Here is a 20,717-nt window from a genome sequence, read left to right on the forward strand (position 1 = left end):
AGATTTGTTACATTGTTTCCATATGGTATCATTTAGCTTGTTCTCTGATTTCTTTGTATTTCCTCTAAATTGGACTTCAATGTAAAGGTTATATGCTTTTGGAAAAATACTTCATGGAAGATACAGTATACTTCATACTGTATCACATCAGGAGGCAACATGATAACCTGATTGTCTCTGTTTGCACTGCCAAGTTTGATCCCTAGGTCAGGGTGACAGCAAGGTCTCTCCATTGTTAAGGTATTTTTTTCCCTTTGCAGTTAGTAGTGTATAGAATTATTTTGTTTATTTGAAGCTGGAAGGCCTATCTGCTCTGAAAGCATACTGAACTAGTTATTATGAAAATAAACTTTAAACTTCCAGACCGTCGTCGTTTTTGATTCTAGAGTATGGCAAACCATATAATCTTAAAATCTTTTGTAATCCCATTATAAAACACCTAGTAATGCGGGATAAAATAAAACAAACTTCTTTTTTGTTAAACAAACTTCTTTTAAAGGTATAGCTGAGCCTGAAAGGAAAATCTTCAGGGGCCACAAATAAAAGGGGAACTGAAAATGAGCAGTATGCGTGTGACTTAATGCTTGTGGCAGTTCTGGGGCCTTTCTAGTCTCAGTAATCAAAAGACTTGGTTTTAATGCTCATGAAGGGGCCAGAGAGAATGCATTACGCCTGTATGGAGCAGAGTTAGAGATGAGAATCCCCGTATAAAGCCGGGAGCCTTAAAGGCACATGCTCAGGGAAAGGAGGTGACCTTAAAAAATTTCACCCCCTAGTTCAAGGAAACTTTTCTGTCTTAGCCTGGATTCTGACTAGGGGTGGGTGGGAGTATCCCCTGAAAATTTAAATGTAGACCTATTCTCATATGGGTTCAAATTATTTTTGTCTGAAATCCCCAAGCTGAGAAATAAATATAAAAGATTATTCAGAATGTTTTATACCCTTGGAGTAATTTGGTAGAAGCATACTGAAAAACTTCTCTAGAGGAACAGGTCCACAGTCCAAGCTACACAGGATTCCAACAAAGTCCCAGTCAAGACAAGGCTCACAAAAAATGACAAAAGGTACAAGAAGACAATTCATTTACCAAGAACAAGAGTCATAGATATAACAAGCAGCAGGAGCTGAGAACTTGAGATAGTAGATCATTGACTGTGGTCCATAAAATAAGTGTATTTAAACTATGAAATACAAAGATTTGAAAAGATAAGAAAAAATACTTTGTGGGAGACAGATTTGAAAAAAGAACCAAATGTAAGTTTGCCTGCTCCACTTTGGCGGCCCAGGGTTTCACGGGTTTGAATCCTGGGCGCAGACATGGCACCACTCATCAGGCTATGCTGAGGCAGCATCCCACGTAGCACAACTAGAAGGGACCCACAACTAAACTATATACAACTATGTACTTAGGGGCTTTGGGGAGAAAAAGGAAAAATAAAATCTTTGGGGAAAAAAAAAGAAAAAAGAACTAAGTAGAATATCTAAAAATGCAGAATATGATCTTTTGTTCAGCAGGTATTTGTCTAGTAGATGTTATGAGCCAGGCACTGAATAAAATAGAAAACAAAAAAAAAGCCCTGTGCCAGGGAGCTGACATTTTAATGCATGGGAAACAGACCAACAAATATAATAGGCCAGGTGATAATAATTACCATAAAGAAGAGTAAAGCATTGTAAGGACAGGTTGACAGAATAATGATTGAAGGTGCTATGTTTTTGTTTTTGTTTTTTCCTTAACAGATGCATTAGGGACAGCCTTTCTGAGATGAAGTAAGGGAGTGAGCCATGTGGCTATCAGAGGAGAACAAGGAGGCTAAACTGACTAGAGAGTGAGTGATGGGAGGGTAATAGATATAAAGTCACACTGTAGTGGGCCACATTATGTATGGTCTTATAGACTATGGTAAAGACTTGGAATGCTGTTCTGGTTACTATTGCACTACCCTAAAACTTAGTCATTTAAAACAGTTGTTTATTATGCTCCTAGATTCTCTGGGTGAGGAATTCATTCAAATCGGGCACCACGATGATGGCTTGTTTCTGCTCCACGTTGTCTGGTGCTGCAGCTGGGAAGATGCAGAAGCTGGGAAGCCGTGTTAGTGGGGGGCTGGAACCATCTGGGGGCTCATTCACCTTCTTGTCTGGTCCCTAGACTGAGATGACTCAAAGAGTAGGACTACCAGCTGAAGTGTCTACATGTGACCTCTTTCTAAGGCTTTGCTTCCTCGCAACATGGCAGTCTCAGGGTAGTTGCTCTTCTCAGAAAGCAGTTCACTGCTGCAGATTTCAGTGTTCTAGTGGATAAGGCATAATCTGCATTGCTTTTTATGTATGACCCAGTGGCAGAAGTCACCCAGCATCACTTCTGCTGTACTCTGCTTGTTGAAGCAGTCACAAACCCGGGTTCAAGGGAAGGGGACATCGATCCCCTCATCTTTTGGTGTGAGGAGTTTGAAAGAATTTTGGGGGACAGTGTTTATAAACCACCACAGATGCCATTAAAGCATTTTGAGCAAAGTAGTGATATAATCTCACTTAACTTTTAGAAAGATCACTCTGGTTTCCCTGTGGAACATAGGCTGAAGAGGGGCAAGGGTAGAAGCAGAGTTAAAAAGAATTGCAATAAGACGGAAGTCAAAATACACTGATATACACTAGAAATTTATATAATGTTACAAAGCAATGTTACCTCAATGAAAAAAATAAGAATTGCAATAGTCTAGGCAGGAGAAAACAATAACTTGGACTAGGATAACAACAAGAAAGTGGTGAGGTCAGATTTGAAATATACATGGAAGGTAGTGCTGAGAGAATTTACAAATGGGATGCATGTCAGGTGTGAGAAAGAGGAACCAAGAGTGACTAAAGTGTTTGGTTTGAGCAGCTGGTTGAATGGTGCTGTCATTTACTGAGGTGGGAAACACTAGGGGAAGAGAGAATTTTCATCCAGGGAGTTCAAGAATTCAGTTTTGGACATAAATTCATAAGTTTGAACACAAATTCATGTTAGGTATCCAAATGAAGGTGTCAATTAAGCGGTTGAATGTAGAGAGAATTTTGGAGGAGAGATAAGGGCTAGGAATATAAATTTGGGAATAGCATAGAAATGCTATTTAAAGCCGTAGGAAAACGAGATTATGTAGGGAATGAGTATAAATAAAAATTACAAGACTGAGTCCAAGGGCATGCCTTCAGTTAGAAGTTAGGAAGATGTGTAGAAACTAGTGAAGGAGAGTAAGAATAAATGGTCATACAGATGGCCAACGGGTACATGAAAAAGTACTCAACATCACTAATCATCAGGGAAATGCAAATCAAAACCACAATGAGATATCGCCTCACATCTGTTAGAGTGACTGTTACCAAAAAGGCAAGAAATAGGGGCCGGCCCGGTGGCGCAGTGGTTAAGTGTGCACATTTTGCTTTGGTGGTCGGGGTTCGCCAGTTCGGATCCTGGGTGTGGACATGGCACCGCTTGACACTCCCTGCTGTGGCAGGCGTCCCACATATAAAATAGAGGAAGATGGGCACGGATGTCAGCTCAGGACCAGTCTTCCTCAGCAAAAAGAGGAGGATTGGCAGCAGTTAGCTCAGGGTTAATCTTCCTCAAAAGAAAAAAAAGCAAGAAATAAGTGTTGGTGAGGATGTGGAGAAAAGGGAACCCCTCTGCACTGTGGGGAATGTAAATTGATACAGCCACTGTGGAAAACAGTATGGAGGTTCCTCAAAAACTTAAAGCTAGAACTGTCTTGTGATCCAGCAATTTCACTTCTGGGCATTTATCCAAAGAAAAGGAAACACGAACTTGAAAAGATATATGTACCCCCATGTTCACTGCAGCAGTATTTACAATAGCCAAGATGTGGCAGCAACCTAAGTTTCCATCAATGGATGAATGGATAAATAAAATGTGGTGTGGATGTTTATGTGTAATGGAATACTAGCTATAAAAAAAGAAGGAGGGGCTGGCCCCGTGGCCAAGTGGTTAAGTTTGCACACTCCGCTTCAGCGGCCCAGGGTTCAGATCCTGAGTGTGGACATGGCACTGCTCATCAGGCCATGTTGACGCGGCATCCCACATGCCACAACTAGCAGGACCTACAACTAAAATGTACAACTGTGTACTGGGGGGATATAGGGAGAAAAAAGCATGGGGGGAAAAAAGAATAACGAAGATTGGCAACAGTTGTTAGCTCAGGTGCCGATCTTTTTTTTTTTAAAATATTTTATTTTTTTCCTTTTTCTCCCCAAAGCCCCCCAGTACACAGTTGTATATTCTTCGTTGTGGGTCCTTCTAGTTGTGGCATGTGGGACGCTGCCTCAACGTGGTTTGATGAGCAGTGCCATGTCCGCGCCCAGGATTCGAACCAATGAAACACTGGGCTGCCTGCAGTGGAGCGCGTGAACTTAACCACTCGGCCATGGGGCCAGCCCCAGGTGCCAATCTTTTAAAAAAAGAAAGAAATCTTGCCATTTGCGACAACATGGATGGACTTTGAGGGCATTATGCTAAGTGAAAAAGTCAAACAAATACCGGATGATCTCACTTATATGTGGAATCTAAAATCAAAAAAACTGAAGTCAGAGATACAGAGAACAGCTTGGTGGTTGCCAGGGTTTGGCAGAGGTGGGCGAAATGAATGAAGGTGGTGAAAAAATACAAACTTCTAGTTATAAATCACGGATGTGTACAGCATGGCGACTACAGTTATTAGTACTGTATTGTATGTTTGAAAGTTGCTAGGAGAATAGATCTTAAAAGTTCTCATCACAAGAAAAAAAGTTTGTAGCTCTGTATGGTGATGCATGTTAACTAGACTTATTGTGGTATTATGTCACAATATATACAAATACTGAATCATTATGTTGTACCTCTGAAATTAATTTAATGTTATATGTCAATTGTATCTCAATTAAAAAAAAGAATAAATGGTCATGAATGTAGGGTGAGAACCCAGATGTGTGAAGTCCTAAAGGGCAAGTGAGGAAAGCATTTCAGGAAGGAAGAAGTATTGGTTTGGTTAAATGCTGCTGAAAGTTCAAGTAAAGTGAAGATTGATTTTAAAAAACTATTCGATTTGGCAGCATGAAGTTAATTAGTGACTTAGAAAAAGATGGTCTCTTTATATTGATGGAGACAAAAATCTGAACTGAAATAGTTTCAAGAGAAAATAGGGGAGACAGTGAGTATAGATAAGACTTTTGAGGAATTTTGCTATGGAATGTACGGCAAAGTGGGACAGTAAATAGAACAGAACAAGAAGTCATGGGAAGATTTTCTGAGGGTGAGAGAAATATTATAGCAAGTTGATATGAAAATGGGATGATTCTCAACACTGGCTTAATAATGAAACCAGCCAGAGAGTTTATTAAAGTAAAGATGCTTTGAGTCCCATGGCAGACCAGTGAAATCAGAATCTTTAGGAGTGGGACCTATGGTATCAGTTTTTTGTTTTTTTGTTTTTTTGTTTTTTTATAGTTCCTTGGATGATTCTACTGTGCATTTAAAGTTGATCTGTTCTGCAGTAGATCAGTGAAATTAAAAACTCAGTAGATGTGTGTTTGTTAAACAGCATATTCGACGTAGCCAAAGAAAGAATTAGGAACAATAGGAGGAAATTACACAGAATACAGCATAGAGATACAAAGAAATGGAAAATATGAAAACAAGGTTGAGACGTGGAGACCAGAATGAGATGACCAAAGATACATCTCATAGGGGTTCTAGGATAGACTAGAGAAAATGGAGAGAGTAGCAATATGCAAAGAGATTATGGCTGAGAATTTTCCAGATTTGCCAAATATGTGAATCTTCAACTTCAGGAAAAAACAGTGAATCCTGAAAGGATAAATAAAACTAAACACATTAGTGGTACTATAGTTTTTGTAGAACATCAAAGACAAAGGACTTATGAAAGCAACCAGAGAGGAAAAAAACCAGATTACTGCAAAGGAATGATTAGACTTAAACTAAACCTCTCAACATTAACATTCCAGCAAAATATTTTCAAATAATATTTCAACAACATGCCAGAGAGAAAATAAGTCAACTAGAACTCTGTGCTCTTTCTAGAGTGAGGATGAAATGAAAACATTTTCAGGCAGACTTGAGCATATTTACTGCTTACATCTTCTACTAAAAGAACTAATAAAGGATATCATAAGGAAAAAAGAATTTGAATCCAGTAAGAATGGTGGGCAAAAAAAAAATCGTGGGTAGATCTATATATTAGCTTTGACTGTATGTATATCACGCTAATAATAATGACTGATTTGATAGGCACTCAAAACAAGATAGGACTGGGGGAAAAAAATGAATAAGGAAAACTTAAATCAGTCCAGTCAATAGAAGGCATAAAAGAGCAAAAAAGAAGCCCAGAACAAGCAAGATAGTAGAATGAACAGAAGATGGTAGAAATAAAACCAAATATATTACTAATCATGATAACAGATGTAAATGGACTAAACTAGCCAGCTAAAGAAAAAGATTTTCAGATTGAGTGGAAAAACAAATTCAGGTAAATATTGTCAAAAAGGCACAGAAGTTGAAATTAAGAATGGAAAAAAAATGTTCTAGATAAATACTAACCAGAAAGTTGATGTCCTCATATTGATGAGAGACAAAGTAAGCTTTGACAAAGGCCATAATTAGGGGAACATTTCAGATACAAATAAATATAAATGTAAAGGAGAAGATTGATAAAGGAAGTTTAAAATGACTAAAAAGTTCTTTATTTCACCTTGGTTCTTAAAAGATGTTTTTTAACAGATATGGTATTGTAGGTTGTCAGGTTGTGGGGTTTTGTCTTTTTTTCAGTTATTTTAAAGATGTTGCTGTCTTCTCTTTTGCATTGTTTCCAACAAGAAATCTGATGTTATCCTTATCTTTACATAACATGCCCTGCGTGCACACCCTTTTGCTACTTTTTAGATTTTGTAGTAGTTTTTAGAAATTTTATTATGACGTCCCTTAGTATAGTTTTCTTCATGTTTCTTGCGCTTGGGATTTGTTGAGCTTTGTGGATTTTGTAGGTTTATAGTTTTAAACATTTATTCATTTTTGGGCATTATTTCTTCGTACATATTTTACGTCCACTCCATCTCTCCCCTCTCCTTGGGGAACTCCAATTATCCATATATTAGGCTGCTTAAAGTTGTCCCCTAGTCCTCTAATGCTTTTTTTCCTTCTTTTATCTTCAGTTTTTTTATAATTTTATTGCTATTTCTTCTGGTTCAATAATCTTTTTTTCTGTAATATCTAATCTGCTGTTAATATCATCCATTATATTTTTTTAACATCTTTATTGAGATAAATTTCACATAGCATAAAATTTACCCATTTAGAGTGTACAATTCAGTGGTTTTAGTATATTCCCAGAGTTGTGCAGCTGTCACCACAATGTAAGATTAAAATATTTTCATCACCCTAAAAAGAAACTCCCTACCCATTAGTAGTCGCTCCCCATTTTGCCCATCTCTTCAACCATAGGCAACTTCAAAACTACTTTCTGTTTTTACACATTTGCTTATTCTAGACTTTTCATATAAATGGAATTATACAATATATGGCCTTTTGTGACAGGCTTCCTTCACTTAGCATAAGATTGTCAAGGTTCATCTATGTTGTAACATGTATCAGTACTCCATTCCTTTTTATGGCTATATAATATTCCATTATATGGATATACTACAGTTTGTTCATCACTTGATGAACATTGTTTCCTCTTTATGGCTATTATGAATAATGCTATGAGCATTTATGTACACATTTTTGTGTGGAGATAATGTTTTCAGTTCTCTTGGGTATATACCTAGCAATGGAATTGCTGGGTCATATGATAATTCTATGTTTAATTTTGTGAGGAACTGCCAAGCTCTTTTCCAAAGTGATTGCACCATTTTACATTCTCACGAGCATTGTATGAAGATTCCAATTTCTCTACATGCTCCTCAACACTTAGCTGTCTTTTTTGTTATAGCCATCTTTCTGCAGCTCTTACTTCTGTGGTACTCAGTCCTTTTTGAAATCTAGCTCTCTTTGTCTCACTATAGCCTCATCTCCATCTCTTCAACTCAGGAGGCTGCCTGGCTCCACCTCCCCCTCCCCACACCATATCCTAGAAACTCTCTGAAGGCAGTAAATGAGGACAGTGGTAAAGCTCACCTCATTTGTTTCTCCTCAGTCTGGGATCACTCTCCTTTGTTGCCTGATGTCTAATGTCTTGAAAACACTCATTTCATGTATTTTTTTTCTGGGTTTTTTTTTGTTCTTTCAGGTGGGAGGGTAAATCCAGCCTGTGTTATACCATATTGGCCAGAAGTGGAAATCACAGCATTGGTTTTCACATCAACAAATGGATGCCTAAATGTTGAACTGGAGAATGGATTACTAAATTGTATATTTTGCTGTGGAGTTCTACACAGTGGTTGAAACAAATTTACTTGGATAAATTTTAAATATTTAAAAATTGAATATTGAAAAGCAAAATGAAAAAGGATACATACAAGAACTACTTTTTAAAATATAATTTATAAAAATACATAAACTATACTATATAGATACATATATAAAGACATGAAAAGAAGTTTCACCAAAGAGGCTTTACAGATAGCAGATAAGCACATAAAAAGATGTTCAGCATCGTTAGTCATTAGGGAAATGCAAATTAAAACCACAATGAAATATCACTACACACCTATCAAAATGAGTTAAATAAAAAATAATAACAACACTGAATGCTAGTGAGGATATGAATAAACTGAATTTCTCAAACATTGCTCATGGGAATATATGATGGTACAACTACTGTGGAAATCAGATTGCCAGTTTCTTATAAAACTAAACATTCATTTGCCATATGACTGAACAGTCACACCCTTAGGCATTTATCCCAGATAAGTGAAAACTTACTTCCTACAAAAACTTGTACATGAATATAGCAGCTTTATTTGTGATAGCAAAAAACTAGAAACAACTCAGTTGTCCTTCAGCAGGTGAATAAATGTAGTATATCTGTACCATGGACTACTACTCAGCAATAAAGAGGAACAACCTATTGGTACATGCAAAGCTTGGATGAATCTCAAGGGAATTATGCTGAGTGAAAAAAGCCAATCCCAAAATTATATACTGTATGATTCTAATTATGTAATATTTTTGAAAAGACGAATTTTAAATATGGAATGTAGGTTAGTGATCATCAGGGTGTGGGATGTGGTTTGAGGAATAGTGGGGAAGAGGGTGGATGTGGTTATAAAAGGACAATGTGAGGGACCCTTGAGGTGATGGAACTGTTTTGTATCTTGACTGTGTTGGATATAGGAACCTGCAAATGTGATAAAATTGTATAGAACTAAATACAAATGAATAAAAGTAAAACTGGGGAATCTGCATAAGATCTGTAGATTATATCAATGTTGATATCCTGGTTGTGATATCATATGATAGTTTTGCAAGATGTTACCATTGGGGGAAACTAGGTAAAGAGTGCAGGAGATCTTTCTGTATTATTTCTTAAAACTTCATACAAATCTACAGTTATCTCAGAATAAAAATTTGAATTAAAAAATAAAATAGGGGCAAAATATTATGATTTGGCCTTTGTTTATTATCCTATATACTTTTCCCATGTTAGAAATATTTCATAGTAAAGAAAACATGAATCTCTTCAACATGTACAACGATAAAAGTCTCAGCTCCATGTTGTGACTATTTCGAAGATAGGTCAGAAGGAAAGAAATCAGTAAGAAAAAATAGTGGAAACATAAGAAATGAAAATATTTTTTGCTCACTTATTTATTTAAAAGTCTTTAGGGGCCAGCTCCATGGTCAAGTGGTTAAGTTCACACGCTCCACTGCGGCGGCCCAGGGTTCGGATCCTGGGCGCGGACATGGCACCGCTCGTCAGGCCACGTTGAGGTGGTGTCCCACATCCCACAACTAGAAGGACATGCAGCTAAGATATACAACTGTGTATGGGGTGGGGGGGGGGTGGTGTTTGGGGAGATAAAGCAGGAAAAAAAAAAGATTGGCAACAGTTGTTAGCCCAGGTGCCAATCCTTAAAAAAAAAAAAGTCTTTAGATTTTAGAAAGGTAAATATTTATTAGAATTTATGATAAAGTGTGTATTTTTTAAAGGAAGTGCTTTCTTTTTTTTGCTTTTTAAAAAAATTTTTATTGAGATTATGATAGTTTACAATCTTCTGAAATTTCAGTTGTACATTATTGTTTGTCAGTCGTGTTGTAGGTACACCCCTACACCCTTTGTGCCCACTGTTCGTGCCCCCTTTCCCCTGGTAGCCACTATTCTGTTCTCTTTATCTACATGTGTAGCTTCTACATGTGAGTGGAGTCATACAGAGATTGTCCTTCTCTATCTGGCTTATTTCACTTAACATAATTCCCTCAGAGTCCATCCATGTTGTTGTGAATGGGACGATTTTGTTCTTTTTTATGGCTGAGTAGTATTCCATTGTATATATATATACCCTATCTTCTTTATCCAGTCATTGGTTGATGGGCACTTAGGTTGCTTCCACATCTTGGCTATTGTAAATAATGCTGCAATGAACATAGGGGTGTATGGGACTTTTGGAATTGCTGACTTCAAGTTCTTTGGTTAGATACCCAGCAGTGGGATGGCTGGGTCATATGGTATCTCTGTTTTTAATTTTTTAAGAAATCTCCATACTATTTTCCATAGTGGCTGCACCAGTTTTCATTCCCACCAGCAGTGTATGACGGTTCCTTTTTCTCCACAACCTTTCCAACATTTGTTACTTTTTGTATTGGTTATTTTTGCCATTCTAATGGGTATAAGGCGATATCTTAGTGTAGTTTTGATTTGCATTTCCCTCATGATCAGTGATGAGGAACATCTTTTCATGTGCCTATTGGCCATCCGTATATCTTCTTTGGAGAAATGTCTGTTCATGTCTCCTGCCCGTTTTTTGATCGGGTTGTTTGACTTTTTGTTGTTGAGTTGTGTGAGTTCTTTATATATGGAGATTAACCCTTTGTCAGATATATGACTTGCGAATATTTTTTCCCAATTAGTGGGTTGTTTTTTTGTTTCAATCCTGTTTTCCCTCGCCTTGAAGAAGCTCTTTAGTCTGATGAAATCCCATTTGTTTATTCTTTCTATTGTTTCCCTTGTCTGAGAAGACATGGTGTCCAAAAAGATCCTTTTAATACTGATGTCAAAGAGTGTATTGCCAGGGCTGGCCGGGTGGCACAATGGTTAAGTTCGCATGTTCTGCTTCTCGGCAGCCCGGGGCTCGCCGGTTCAGATCCCAGGTACAGACATGGCACCAGTTGGCAAAAGCCATGCTGTGGTAGGCGTCCCACATATAAAGTAGAGGAAGATGGGCATGGATGTTAGCTCAGGGCCAGTCTTCCTCAGCAAAAAGAGGAAGATTGGCAGCTGATGTTAGCTCAGGGCTAATCTTCCTCAAAAAAAAAAGAGTGTAGTGCCTGTATTTTCTTCTAGAAGCCTTATGGTTTCAGGTCTTACCTTTAGGTCTTTGATCCATTTTGAGTTTATTTTTGTGAATGGTGAAAAAGAATGGTGAATTTTCATTCTTTTACATGTAGCTTTCCAGTTTCCCCAGCACCATTTGTTGAAAAGACTTTCTTTTCTCCGTTGTATGCCCTCAGCTCCTTTGTCAAAGATTAGCTGTCCATAGATGTGTTGTTTTGTTTCTGGGCTTTCAATTCTGTTCCATTGATCTGTGCACCTGTTTTTGTACCAGTACAATGCTGTTTTGATTACTGTAGCTTTATAGTATGTTTTGAAGTCAGGGATTGTGAAGCCTCTAGCTTTATTCTTTTTTCTCAGGATTGCGTTAGCAATTCAGGGTCTTTTGTTGCCCTATATGAATTTTAGGATTCTTTGTTCTATTTCTGTAAGGAGTGTCATTGGGATTCTGATTGGGATAGCGTTGAATCTGTAGATTGCTTTAGGAAGTATGGACATTTTAACTATGTTTATTCTTCCAATCCATGTGCATGAAATGTCTTTCCATCTCTTTATGTCGTCATCAATTTCTTTCAGGAAAGTCTTGTAGTTTTCGTTGTATGGGTCTTTCACTTCCTTAGTTAAATTCATCCCAAGGTATTTTATTATTTTTGTTGCAATTGTGAATGGTATTGTGTTCTTGAGTTCTTTTTCTGTTAGTTGGTTATTAGAGTATAGAAATGCTACTGATTTATGTAAGTTGATTTTATACCCTGCAACTTTGCTGTAGTTGATTATCTCTAAAAGTTTTCCAATGGATTCTTTGGGGTTTTCTATATATAAGATCATGTCATCTGCAAACAGCAAGAGTTTCACTTCTTCTCTCCCTATTTGGATTCCTTTTATTCCTTTCTCTTGCCTAATTGCTCTGGCCAAAGCCTGCAGTACTATGTTGAATAAGAGTGGTGGTAGAGGGCATCCTTGTCTCATTCCTGTTTTCAGGGGAATGGCGCTCAGTTTTTGCCCATTGAGTATGATGTTGGCTGTGGGTTTGTCATGTATGGCCTTTATTATGTTGAGGTAATTTCCTTCTGTCTCCATTTTGTTCAGAGTTTTTATCATAAATGGCTGTTGGATCTTGTCAAATGCTCTCTCTGCATCTGTTGAGATGATCGTGTGGTTTTTATTCCTCAATTTGTTGATGTGGTGTATCACGTTGATTGATTTGCGGATGTTGAACCATCCCTGTGTCCCTGGTATGAATCTCACTTGATAATGATGTATGATCCTTTTGATGTCTTGCTGAATTCAGGTTACCAAAATTTTGTTGAGAATTTTTGCTTCTATGTTCATCAGTGATATTGGCCTGTAGTTCTCCTTTTTCATGCTGTCCTTGTCAGGCTTTGGTATCAGCGTGATGTTGGCCTCATAGAATGTATTAAGAAGTGTTCCGTCCTCCCTAATTTTTTGGAATAGCTTGAAAAGTATAGGTATTAAATCTTCTCTTTTTGAAAGTTTGGTAGAATTCCCCAAGAAAGCCATCTGGTCGTGGGGTTTTATTCTTTGGGATGCTTTTGATTGCTGTTTTAATCTCTTTCCTGGTGATTGGTCTATTCAGATTGTCTGCTGCTTCTTGACATAGCTTTGGGAGATTGTAAGAGTCTAAGAATTTATCCATTTCCTCTAGGTTGTCTGTTTTGTTGGCATGTAGTTTTTTTGTAGTATTCTCTTATAATCCATTGTATTTCTGTGGAGTCTGTTGTTATTTCTCCTCTTTCATTTCCAGTTTTGTTTATTTGAGCTTTCTCTTTTTCTTTGTAAGTCTGGCTAGGAGCTTCTCAATTTTATTTATCTTCTCAAAGAACCAGTTTTTGTTTCATTGATTCTTTCTACTGCCTTTTTTGTTTCAATAGCATTTATTGCTGCTCTGATTTTTATTATTTCTCTTCTTCTGCTAACTTTGGGCTTTATTTGTTGTTCTTTCTCTAATTCAGCGAGGTGTAATTTGAGATTGCTTATTTGGGATTTTTCTTGTTTGTTAAGGTGTGCCTGTATTGCGATGAATTTCCCTCTTAATACAGCTTTTGCTGCATCCCGTATGAGTTGGTATGGCATGTTATCGTTTTCATTTGTCTCCAGCTATTTTTTGATTTCTTTAATCTCTTCAGTGATCCATTGCTTGTTCAAGAGCATATTGTTTAGTCTCCACATCTTTGTCCCTTTTTCAGCTTTTTAAAAAGAAAGTACTTTCATTCCTCCTCAGAAGTTTGAAACCAAAATACTTTCTTAAAACTTTTTTTAATGTGTTAAAGAAATACTCTTTTGCTTTGTAAGGACTGCTATGTCTTGTTCAGTATAAATACTGAGAACTCTTCATGAAATAAGATAATCTTCTGATCTTTTAGACTATGCTGCTTTAAACTTTTAAAGTCATGTATACTTTGGACTTAGTTTTTTTCACTTAGCTGATAATTTAAATTTTGCTTTTTATCCTCCGATGTGATTAAATGTATAAACAAATATAAAGGACCTTGTATTGCCCAGTAAATAAATAGCAGGCACTCGTGGATGTTAATTCATTTTGCTCACCATCTGTATGCCTCTGTCCTCTTCCCTCTCAGGATCCTCTAAGTCTTTACTGTAGACATGGATTTTAGTTTGGGGGTAACAGTGAGTAGAAAAGGTGACAAGCATGGGTCTAGATCTGTGTTACCATCTGGCCATTCTTGTTTTTTACAACCGTCAACAGTAAATTTAAAGCTGAGCATTTTTCTTGTAACTCTTAAGTTGTTGACATGGCATGCTTTTCTAGTTTTCCCTTAGCTCTCTGACCATTTCTTAGTTTCCTCTGACCAACCAGCAATGTAAGTATTGCCCAAGGTTCTGTCCTTGGCCCTTTTCCTTCTGACTGTGTATTCATTTTTTTCTGGACAGTTTCACTCATCCCCATACATTACTTCAGTTACCTCCTTTACCTGTTCAAATATTTATCTCCTGCTCTGGCTCGAGCTCTGGCTCTTTTGTTTGTGTGCTATGTATCCACTTGTTTAGTGGATATCTCCACCTTGATTTCATGTTGACACTTCTGACAGTTTTCCAGTTAGTGTATTTTCAGTTTAGGTTACAGAAAACCCCGCTCGTACTGGCTTAAACATTAAGGGAATTTATCGGTAACAGGAATCCAGAGACAAGCTTCAGGGTAGTGTGATCTGGTGGCACAGCTATATAATTAGCTCCCACCTCAGTGCTCCACTGTGCAATGTCTGCTTTATCTGCAAGCTACCTTCCCTCATGGTCACAAGATGGCTGCCGGCAGCAACATGCCAGGACTACGTATTTTCTCATTCTCATTCAGAGGAAGAGAATAGACTTGATAGGCCTTGGTGACTTAGATTTAAAAGTTAGGAAAAGTCAAGGATGATTCCGAGGCTTCTGGCTTTTGCCTCTGGATGAATTGAATTCTCTTGACTGAAATATGAGAAAGAAATGGAGGATATAGGAAGGCAGAAAAAATGAGTTCATGTGAACATCCAAGTACTTATTTAGTTAATGTGTACATCTGTCTCCTATCAGAATGAAATTGTTAAAGATGGTGACCTAGTCTTTTTTCACCTTTATTCCTAGCACCTAACCCCGAATTTGGCACATAGTATATATGCTTAATATTTGTGGAAAGTGGATGGATGGATGTGCAAATACGTGAATATACAACACTGCTTAAGATTATCCAGCTCTGAGCAGGGAGATGTACTTTATAATAGATTTTTTTTTTAAAGATTTTATTTTTTTTCCTTTTTCTCCCCAAAGCTCCCCCAGTACATAGTTGTATATTCTTCGTTGTGGGTCCTTCTGGTTGTGCCATGTGGGACGCTGCCTCAGCGTGGTTTGATGAGCAGTGCCATGTCCGCGCCCAGGATGCCAACCGACGAAACACTGGGGCCACCTGCAGCAGAACGCGTGAACTTAACCACTCGGCCACGGGGCCAGCCCCTATAATAGATTTTTTAAGTGTGCTAGACCTGCAGTGGAATTCCAGATTCACTATCTAGAGCTTTTGCAGTCTTGGGATACTTGATTTGATGCTTTTCCCCACTGTAAAAGCAGGGATACTACCAGTTACTTACTTAGTAACTTGTTGAGGAGATTTAAATAGGAACACATGATAAAGTGCCCAGTGGCATGTTTGGCTTGTAAGTAGATACTTAAGAAATATTACCTGTTATTATCAGCAGCCAAGAAGAAACAAACGTATGTTGGTTAGGCATTAAAAGGCAACATACAGGGGCTGGCCCAGTGGCGCAGTGGTTAAGTGTGCGCGTTCCCCTTCTCTGCGGCCTGGGGTTCGCCGGTTCACATCCCCGGTGCGGACATGGCACTGCTTGGCGCGCCATACTGTGGTAGGCGTCCCACGTATAAAGTAGGGGAAGATGGGCATGGATGTTAGCTCAGGGCCAGCCTTCCTCAGCAAAAAGAGGAGGATTGACAGTAGTAGTAGTTAGCTCAGGGCTAATCTTCCTCAAAAAAAAAAATTCATTTTACAGAATTTTTGTTGTTTTTTTGGAGAGAAATTTTTGAGTGATAAATTTATATTCTATATTGTTTTTACAGCTTTATTGGAGTATAATTTAAGTGTATGACTCAGTGATGTATTGTTTTTTTTAGTAAATCTACAGAGTTGTGCAGCTATCACCACAACCCAGTTTAGAACATTTTCATCACCCCAAAAAGATCACTTGTGCCTGGGTTTTTTTTTTTTTAAGATTTTATTTTTCCTTTTTCTCCCCAAATCCGCCAAGTACATAGTTGTATGTTTTTAGTTGTGGGTCCTTCTAGTTGTGGAATGTGGGACACAACCTCAGCATGGCTTGATGAGTAGTACCATGTCTGTGCCCAGGATCCGAACCAGCAAAACCCTGGGCTGCCAAAGTGGAGCGTGCGAATTTAACCACTCAGCCATGGGACCAGCCGAACTTGTGCCAGTTTCTTTTTGTTGTTTTTTTTTGCTGAGGAAGATTAACCCTGAGCTAACATCTGCCACCAGTCCTCCTCTTTTTTCTGAGGAAGACTGGCCCTGACCTAACATCCGTGCCCATCTTCCTCTACTTTATACGTGGGATGCCTACCATATCATGGCTTGCCAAGTGGTGCCATGTCCACACCTGGGATCCAAACCAGCGAACCCCAGACCACCAAAGCAGAACATGTGAACTTAACTGCTGCACCACCGGGCTGGCGCCTGCCTGTTTTTAATCAGTCTGTTACATTGCATTTTTTAAAAAGTTTTGTGGCAAAATATACGTAACATAAAATTTACCATTGTAACCATTTTTAAGTGTACAATTCAGCGCCTTTAAGTACATTCACAGTGTTGTGCGACCACCACTACTATCCATTTTAAGAACTTTTTCTTCATCCCAGAGACTCTGTTCCTGTTAAATAATAACTCCTCATTACCGCTATTCCCCACTCCCAGATACTGGTAACCTCTATTCTATTTTCTGTCTATGAATTTGCCTATTCTGGGTTACCTTACCAAGTGGAACCATAAAGTATTTGTCCTTCTCTATCTGGCTTTCTTCACTTAGCATGATATTTTCAAGATTCATCCATGCTTCACTGGATTTTAGCACAGGCACGGCTGTGAGTACTTAAAGTTGGGGCTTATAGATAGTAAAATCAAGAGTGGGCAAGGAAAATTTGGTCAGAATTCTCAAGCCATCTATTGGGCAAGATTACTTACCTCAGACATTCAAATATCTGGTTCTGGTTTCTCCCAACTTCCTTTGTGTCATTGGAGGATAATAAGGAGGAATTATTTGAACTGCTTTCAACTGTTTGTATAACTTTCATTTCAAGAAGCCAAGGTAATGATGGCATTCCAAACTCCATTCAGCTCTAGGTTATTGAGTTTTGTCATTTTGTTCTGTGCTTTCAGTGCTCATGAATATAATTTATCTCAAAACTTAGAACAGTGTATTGTGTTAGTTTACATTTGTATATCTTGCTGTGTACTTTTTGGAAGTACTTTTTGAATCTAGGTGTATAATTAGTTGAGTGACAGACTTTTCCTACCGTCTGCAACACCCCATGATATTCTCAGTTATACTCTCAAAATGAGATGTTAATCCAGTTACCTGAGACATTGTTACCGTGGAGTTAGGGCTTAACTTTTGATGTTCTGTAGCATTCAACTTTCCAGTCCTTCCATCCAGGTGTGTTTTTCAGAGGTAGACCACTTCAGAAGTAACACATGTCAAAATCACAAATCTATGGGAGATCTGTAGCTAAAGAATATTTATGTATGCTATAATATGTCTCACATCTGAAGCTGTTAAAAGAGAACTAAGAGGATATGGAGAAATTGGAACCCTCATACACTGCTGGTGGTAGGGTAAAGTAGTGCAGCCGCTTTGGAAAACAGCCTGACAGGTCTTCAAAATAAACAGAGGGGCCGGCCTGGCGGTGCAGCTGTTAAGCGCTTATGTTCCGCTTTGGCGGCCCGGGCTTTGCTGGTTCAGATCCCGGGTGTGGACATGGCACGACTTGGCAAGCCATGCTGTGCTAGGCATCCCACGTATAAAGTAGAGGAAGATGGGCATGGATGTTAGGTCAGGGCCAGTCTTCTTCAGCACAAAGAGGAGGCTTGGCAGCTGATGTTAGCTCAGTGCTAATCTTCCTCAAAAAAAAAAAAGTTAAGCAGAGACTTACCATAGGACCCAGCAATTCTACTCCTAAGTATATGCTCAAGAGATTTGGAAACATGTCCACACAAAAACTTGTACACAAAAGTTCATAGCAGCATTATTCATAATAGCAAAAAGTGAGAAAAAAACAAGTATCTATTAATTGATAAATGGATAAACAAAATATGATATGTCCATATCCATACAATGGAATATCATTTGGCAGTAAAAAGATAAGAAGCAATGATATATGCTACAATATGAGTGAACGTTGAAAACATAATGCCTATGGGGCCAGCCCCATTTCCCAGTGGTTAAGTTCGCGCATTCTGCTGCAGTGGCCCAGGGTTTCACTCGTTTGAATCCTTGGCACGGACATGGCACTACTCATCAAGCCATGCTGAGGGGGCATCCCACATGCCACAATAGAAGGACCCACAAGTGAAAATACACAGCTATGTACCGGGGGGCTTTGGGGAGAAAAAGGAAAAATAAAAAATCTTTTAAAAAAATTGAAAAAAACCATAATGCCTAGTGAAAGAAGTCAGTCATAAGAGACTACATATTGTATGATTTTATTTATATAAAAAGCCCAGAATAGACAAATTTAGGGACAAAAAGTAAATTAGTAGAGCACAGAGATGGGAGGGGGAAAGGAAAGTGACTACTAATGGGTATGGGTTTTTTAGGAGGGAGATGAAGAAAATGTTCTAATATTGATTGGTGATGGTTGCACAACTGTGACTATACTAAAAACCATTGATGCGTACAGTTTAAATAGGTGAATTGTATAATATGTGAATTATACCTCAGTAAAGTTGTTCTTTAAAAAAGAGAGGGGCTGGCCTGGTGGCATAGTGGTTAAGTTCATGTGCTCTGCTTCAGCAGCCCAGGGTTCACAGGTTCCAATCCTGGCTGTAGACCTACACACTGCTCATCAAGCCATGCTGTGGAGGCGTCCCACATACAAAACAGAGGACGATTGGCAGAGGTGTTCGCTCAGGAGCGATCTTCCTCACAAAAAAAAAAAGAAAGAAAAAGCATGAGCGAGAATTAAGAACGTTACCCAAAAATTCAGAGATCTGGGTTCTCACTTTTCTCTAGTCTCCGAAAAGTCTATTTCCTTTTGTTGGAAATTCTTTTGTTGGTTACTCTTTTCATTATAACCAGAAAGGAATCAAATAGCTCTTATTTTACTCTGCACTATAGAGAGGAAGATGCCTCAAGCACATACATATTTTTACTTGCAAGAGCACCAATTAACATTGATAGTCTTCTCGGGCCTTCTACTTGAGTCTGAGAATTGTCAGGCCTTATCTCATATCTTAGGTATGAAAGTCATAGCCCTAGAGTATAGAGATTAAATTTTGTTGTGCACCTTCTAAGTGTCCACTTGGGGAGGTAAAGTAACTTACTAAATATTTGACCTTGTATAAGTAAGTAGCGCTTTAAACCTATGCTTCTATGACTCAAATAATTTTCTTTCCAGTGCCTCATTGATACTTCCTACCAGGAAAACAGCCCTGGATTTAAAAGTGTTGGAGAAATTCTGCATTTAGATTTAGTTAGTGTAAAAAATCAAAGTGAGAAGGGAAAGGGGCTGGCCCCATGGCCTAGTGGTTATGTTCGGCACACTCTGCTTTGGTGGCCTGGGTTCAGTTCCCAGGTGTAGAGCTACACCACTTGTCAGTGGCCATGCTGTGGCAGCGACCTATATATAAAATAGAGGAAGATTGGCACAAATGTTAGCTCAGGGAAAATCTTCCTCAGCAAAAAAAAAAAAAAAAAAAAAAAGGAAAATGATGATTAGCTTGCCTTTAATAATTTTGCTGCATGAGTAGAGAAAATATTATGTTTTAGCCTAAGCATCTGAATTCTTCATTAAGCAAAGCCAAGTATCTTAAGATATTGAATCGGTATCTGTATAGAATTGAGAGCAAATGACAAGCCCCTCTAATCCTTGCTCTATCCACACAACTGAGGCTTCCTCTTAGATGCCCTTTGTCTGATTCGTCTTTCTTATTTCTCCATCCTTGGGATAGTCCAATTAAAGATATGTGTGAGTGACCTGAGGAACTTCTCATTAATAAAAGTCTTTTCAATCCAGCTCCAGTGGCCTAGCAGTTAAGTTTGATGTGCTCTGCCTTGGTGGTGGCCTGGCTTCGGTTCCTGGGTGTGGATCTACACCACTCATCAGTGGCCATGCTGTGGTGGTGACTCACATACAAAAAGAGGAAGATTGGCAGCAAATGTTAGCTCAGGGCGAATCTTCCTCAGCAAGAAAAACAAATAATCTTTTCCAGGAGAATAATTTGATATGAGAGTTAAAACCAAAGCATCTGACTTTCAGCATGCGTGTACAAAAAGCCAGTCACAAAAGAATGTTAATTTTTTGAGAGATGTAAATAGACCATCTAGGTGAATGTGGTGATTGGTTTTCAGGTATCTATACAGTAAGGACCTTAGTGAAGTTTATTTTCACTGCTGAGGTTGAATGGAGAAATCTCCTTTAATATATGGATGTTTTAGGAAGATGTAGAGTAGAAGGCTAGCTCAGTTAACTTTGAACTTCCATGTA

General features: G+C 38.3%; 1 protein-coding gene across 12 annotated transcripts in view; it reads left to right on the forward strand.

Moving 5' to 3' along the window:
* GATAD2B (GATA zinc finger domain containing 2B) overlaps positions 1-20,717 on the forward strand; it is an 85,918-nt gene that overhangs the window by 52,913 nt on the left and 12,288 nt on the right. Inside the window, exon 1 of one of the 12 annotated variants that reach the window (XM_014739900.3) lies at positions 1,667-1,829. The exons of 10 other annotated variants lie outside the window; for them this stretch is intronic. In XM_014739900.3, the coding sequence (XP_014595386.2) occupies positions 1,786-1,829 (44 nt within the window). In that variant the 5' untranslated portion in view covers positions 1,667-1,785. Of the gene's footprint in view, positions 1-1,666; positions 1,830-20,717 lie in introns of those variants that run through there. One more of the 12 variants, XM_023641114.2, reaches the window with a different exon arrangement.

Source organism: Equus caballus, chromosome 5, assembly GCF_041296265.1.
Source record: "Equus caballus isolate H_3958 breed thoroughbred chromosome 5, TB-T2T, whole genome shotgun sequence".
In the NCBI taxonomy this organism is placed as follows: Eukaryota; Metazoa; Chordata; class Mammalia; order Perissodactyla; family Equidae; genus Equus; species Equus caballus.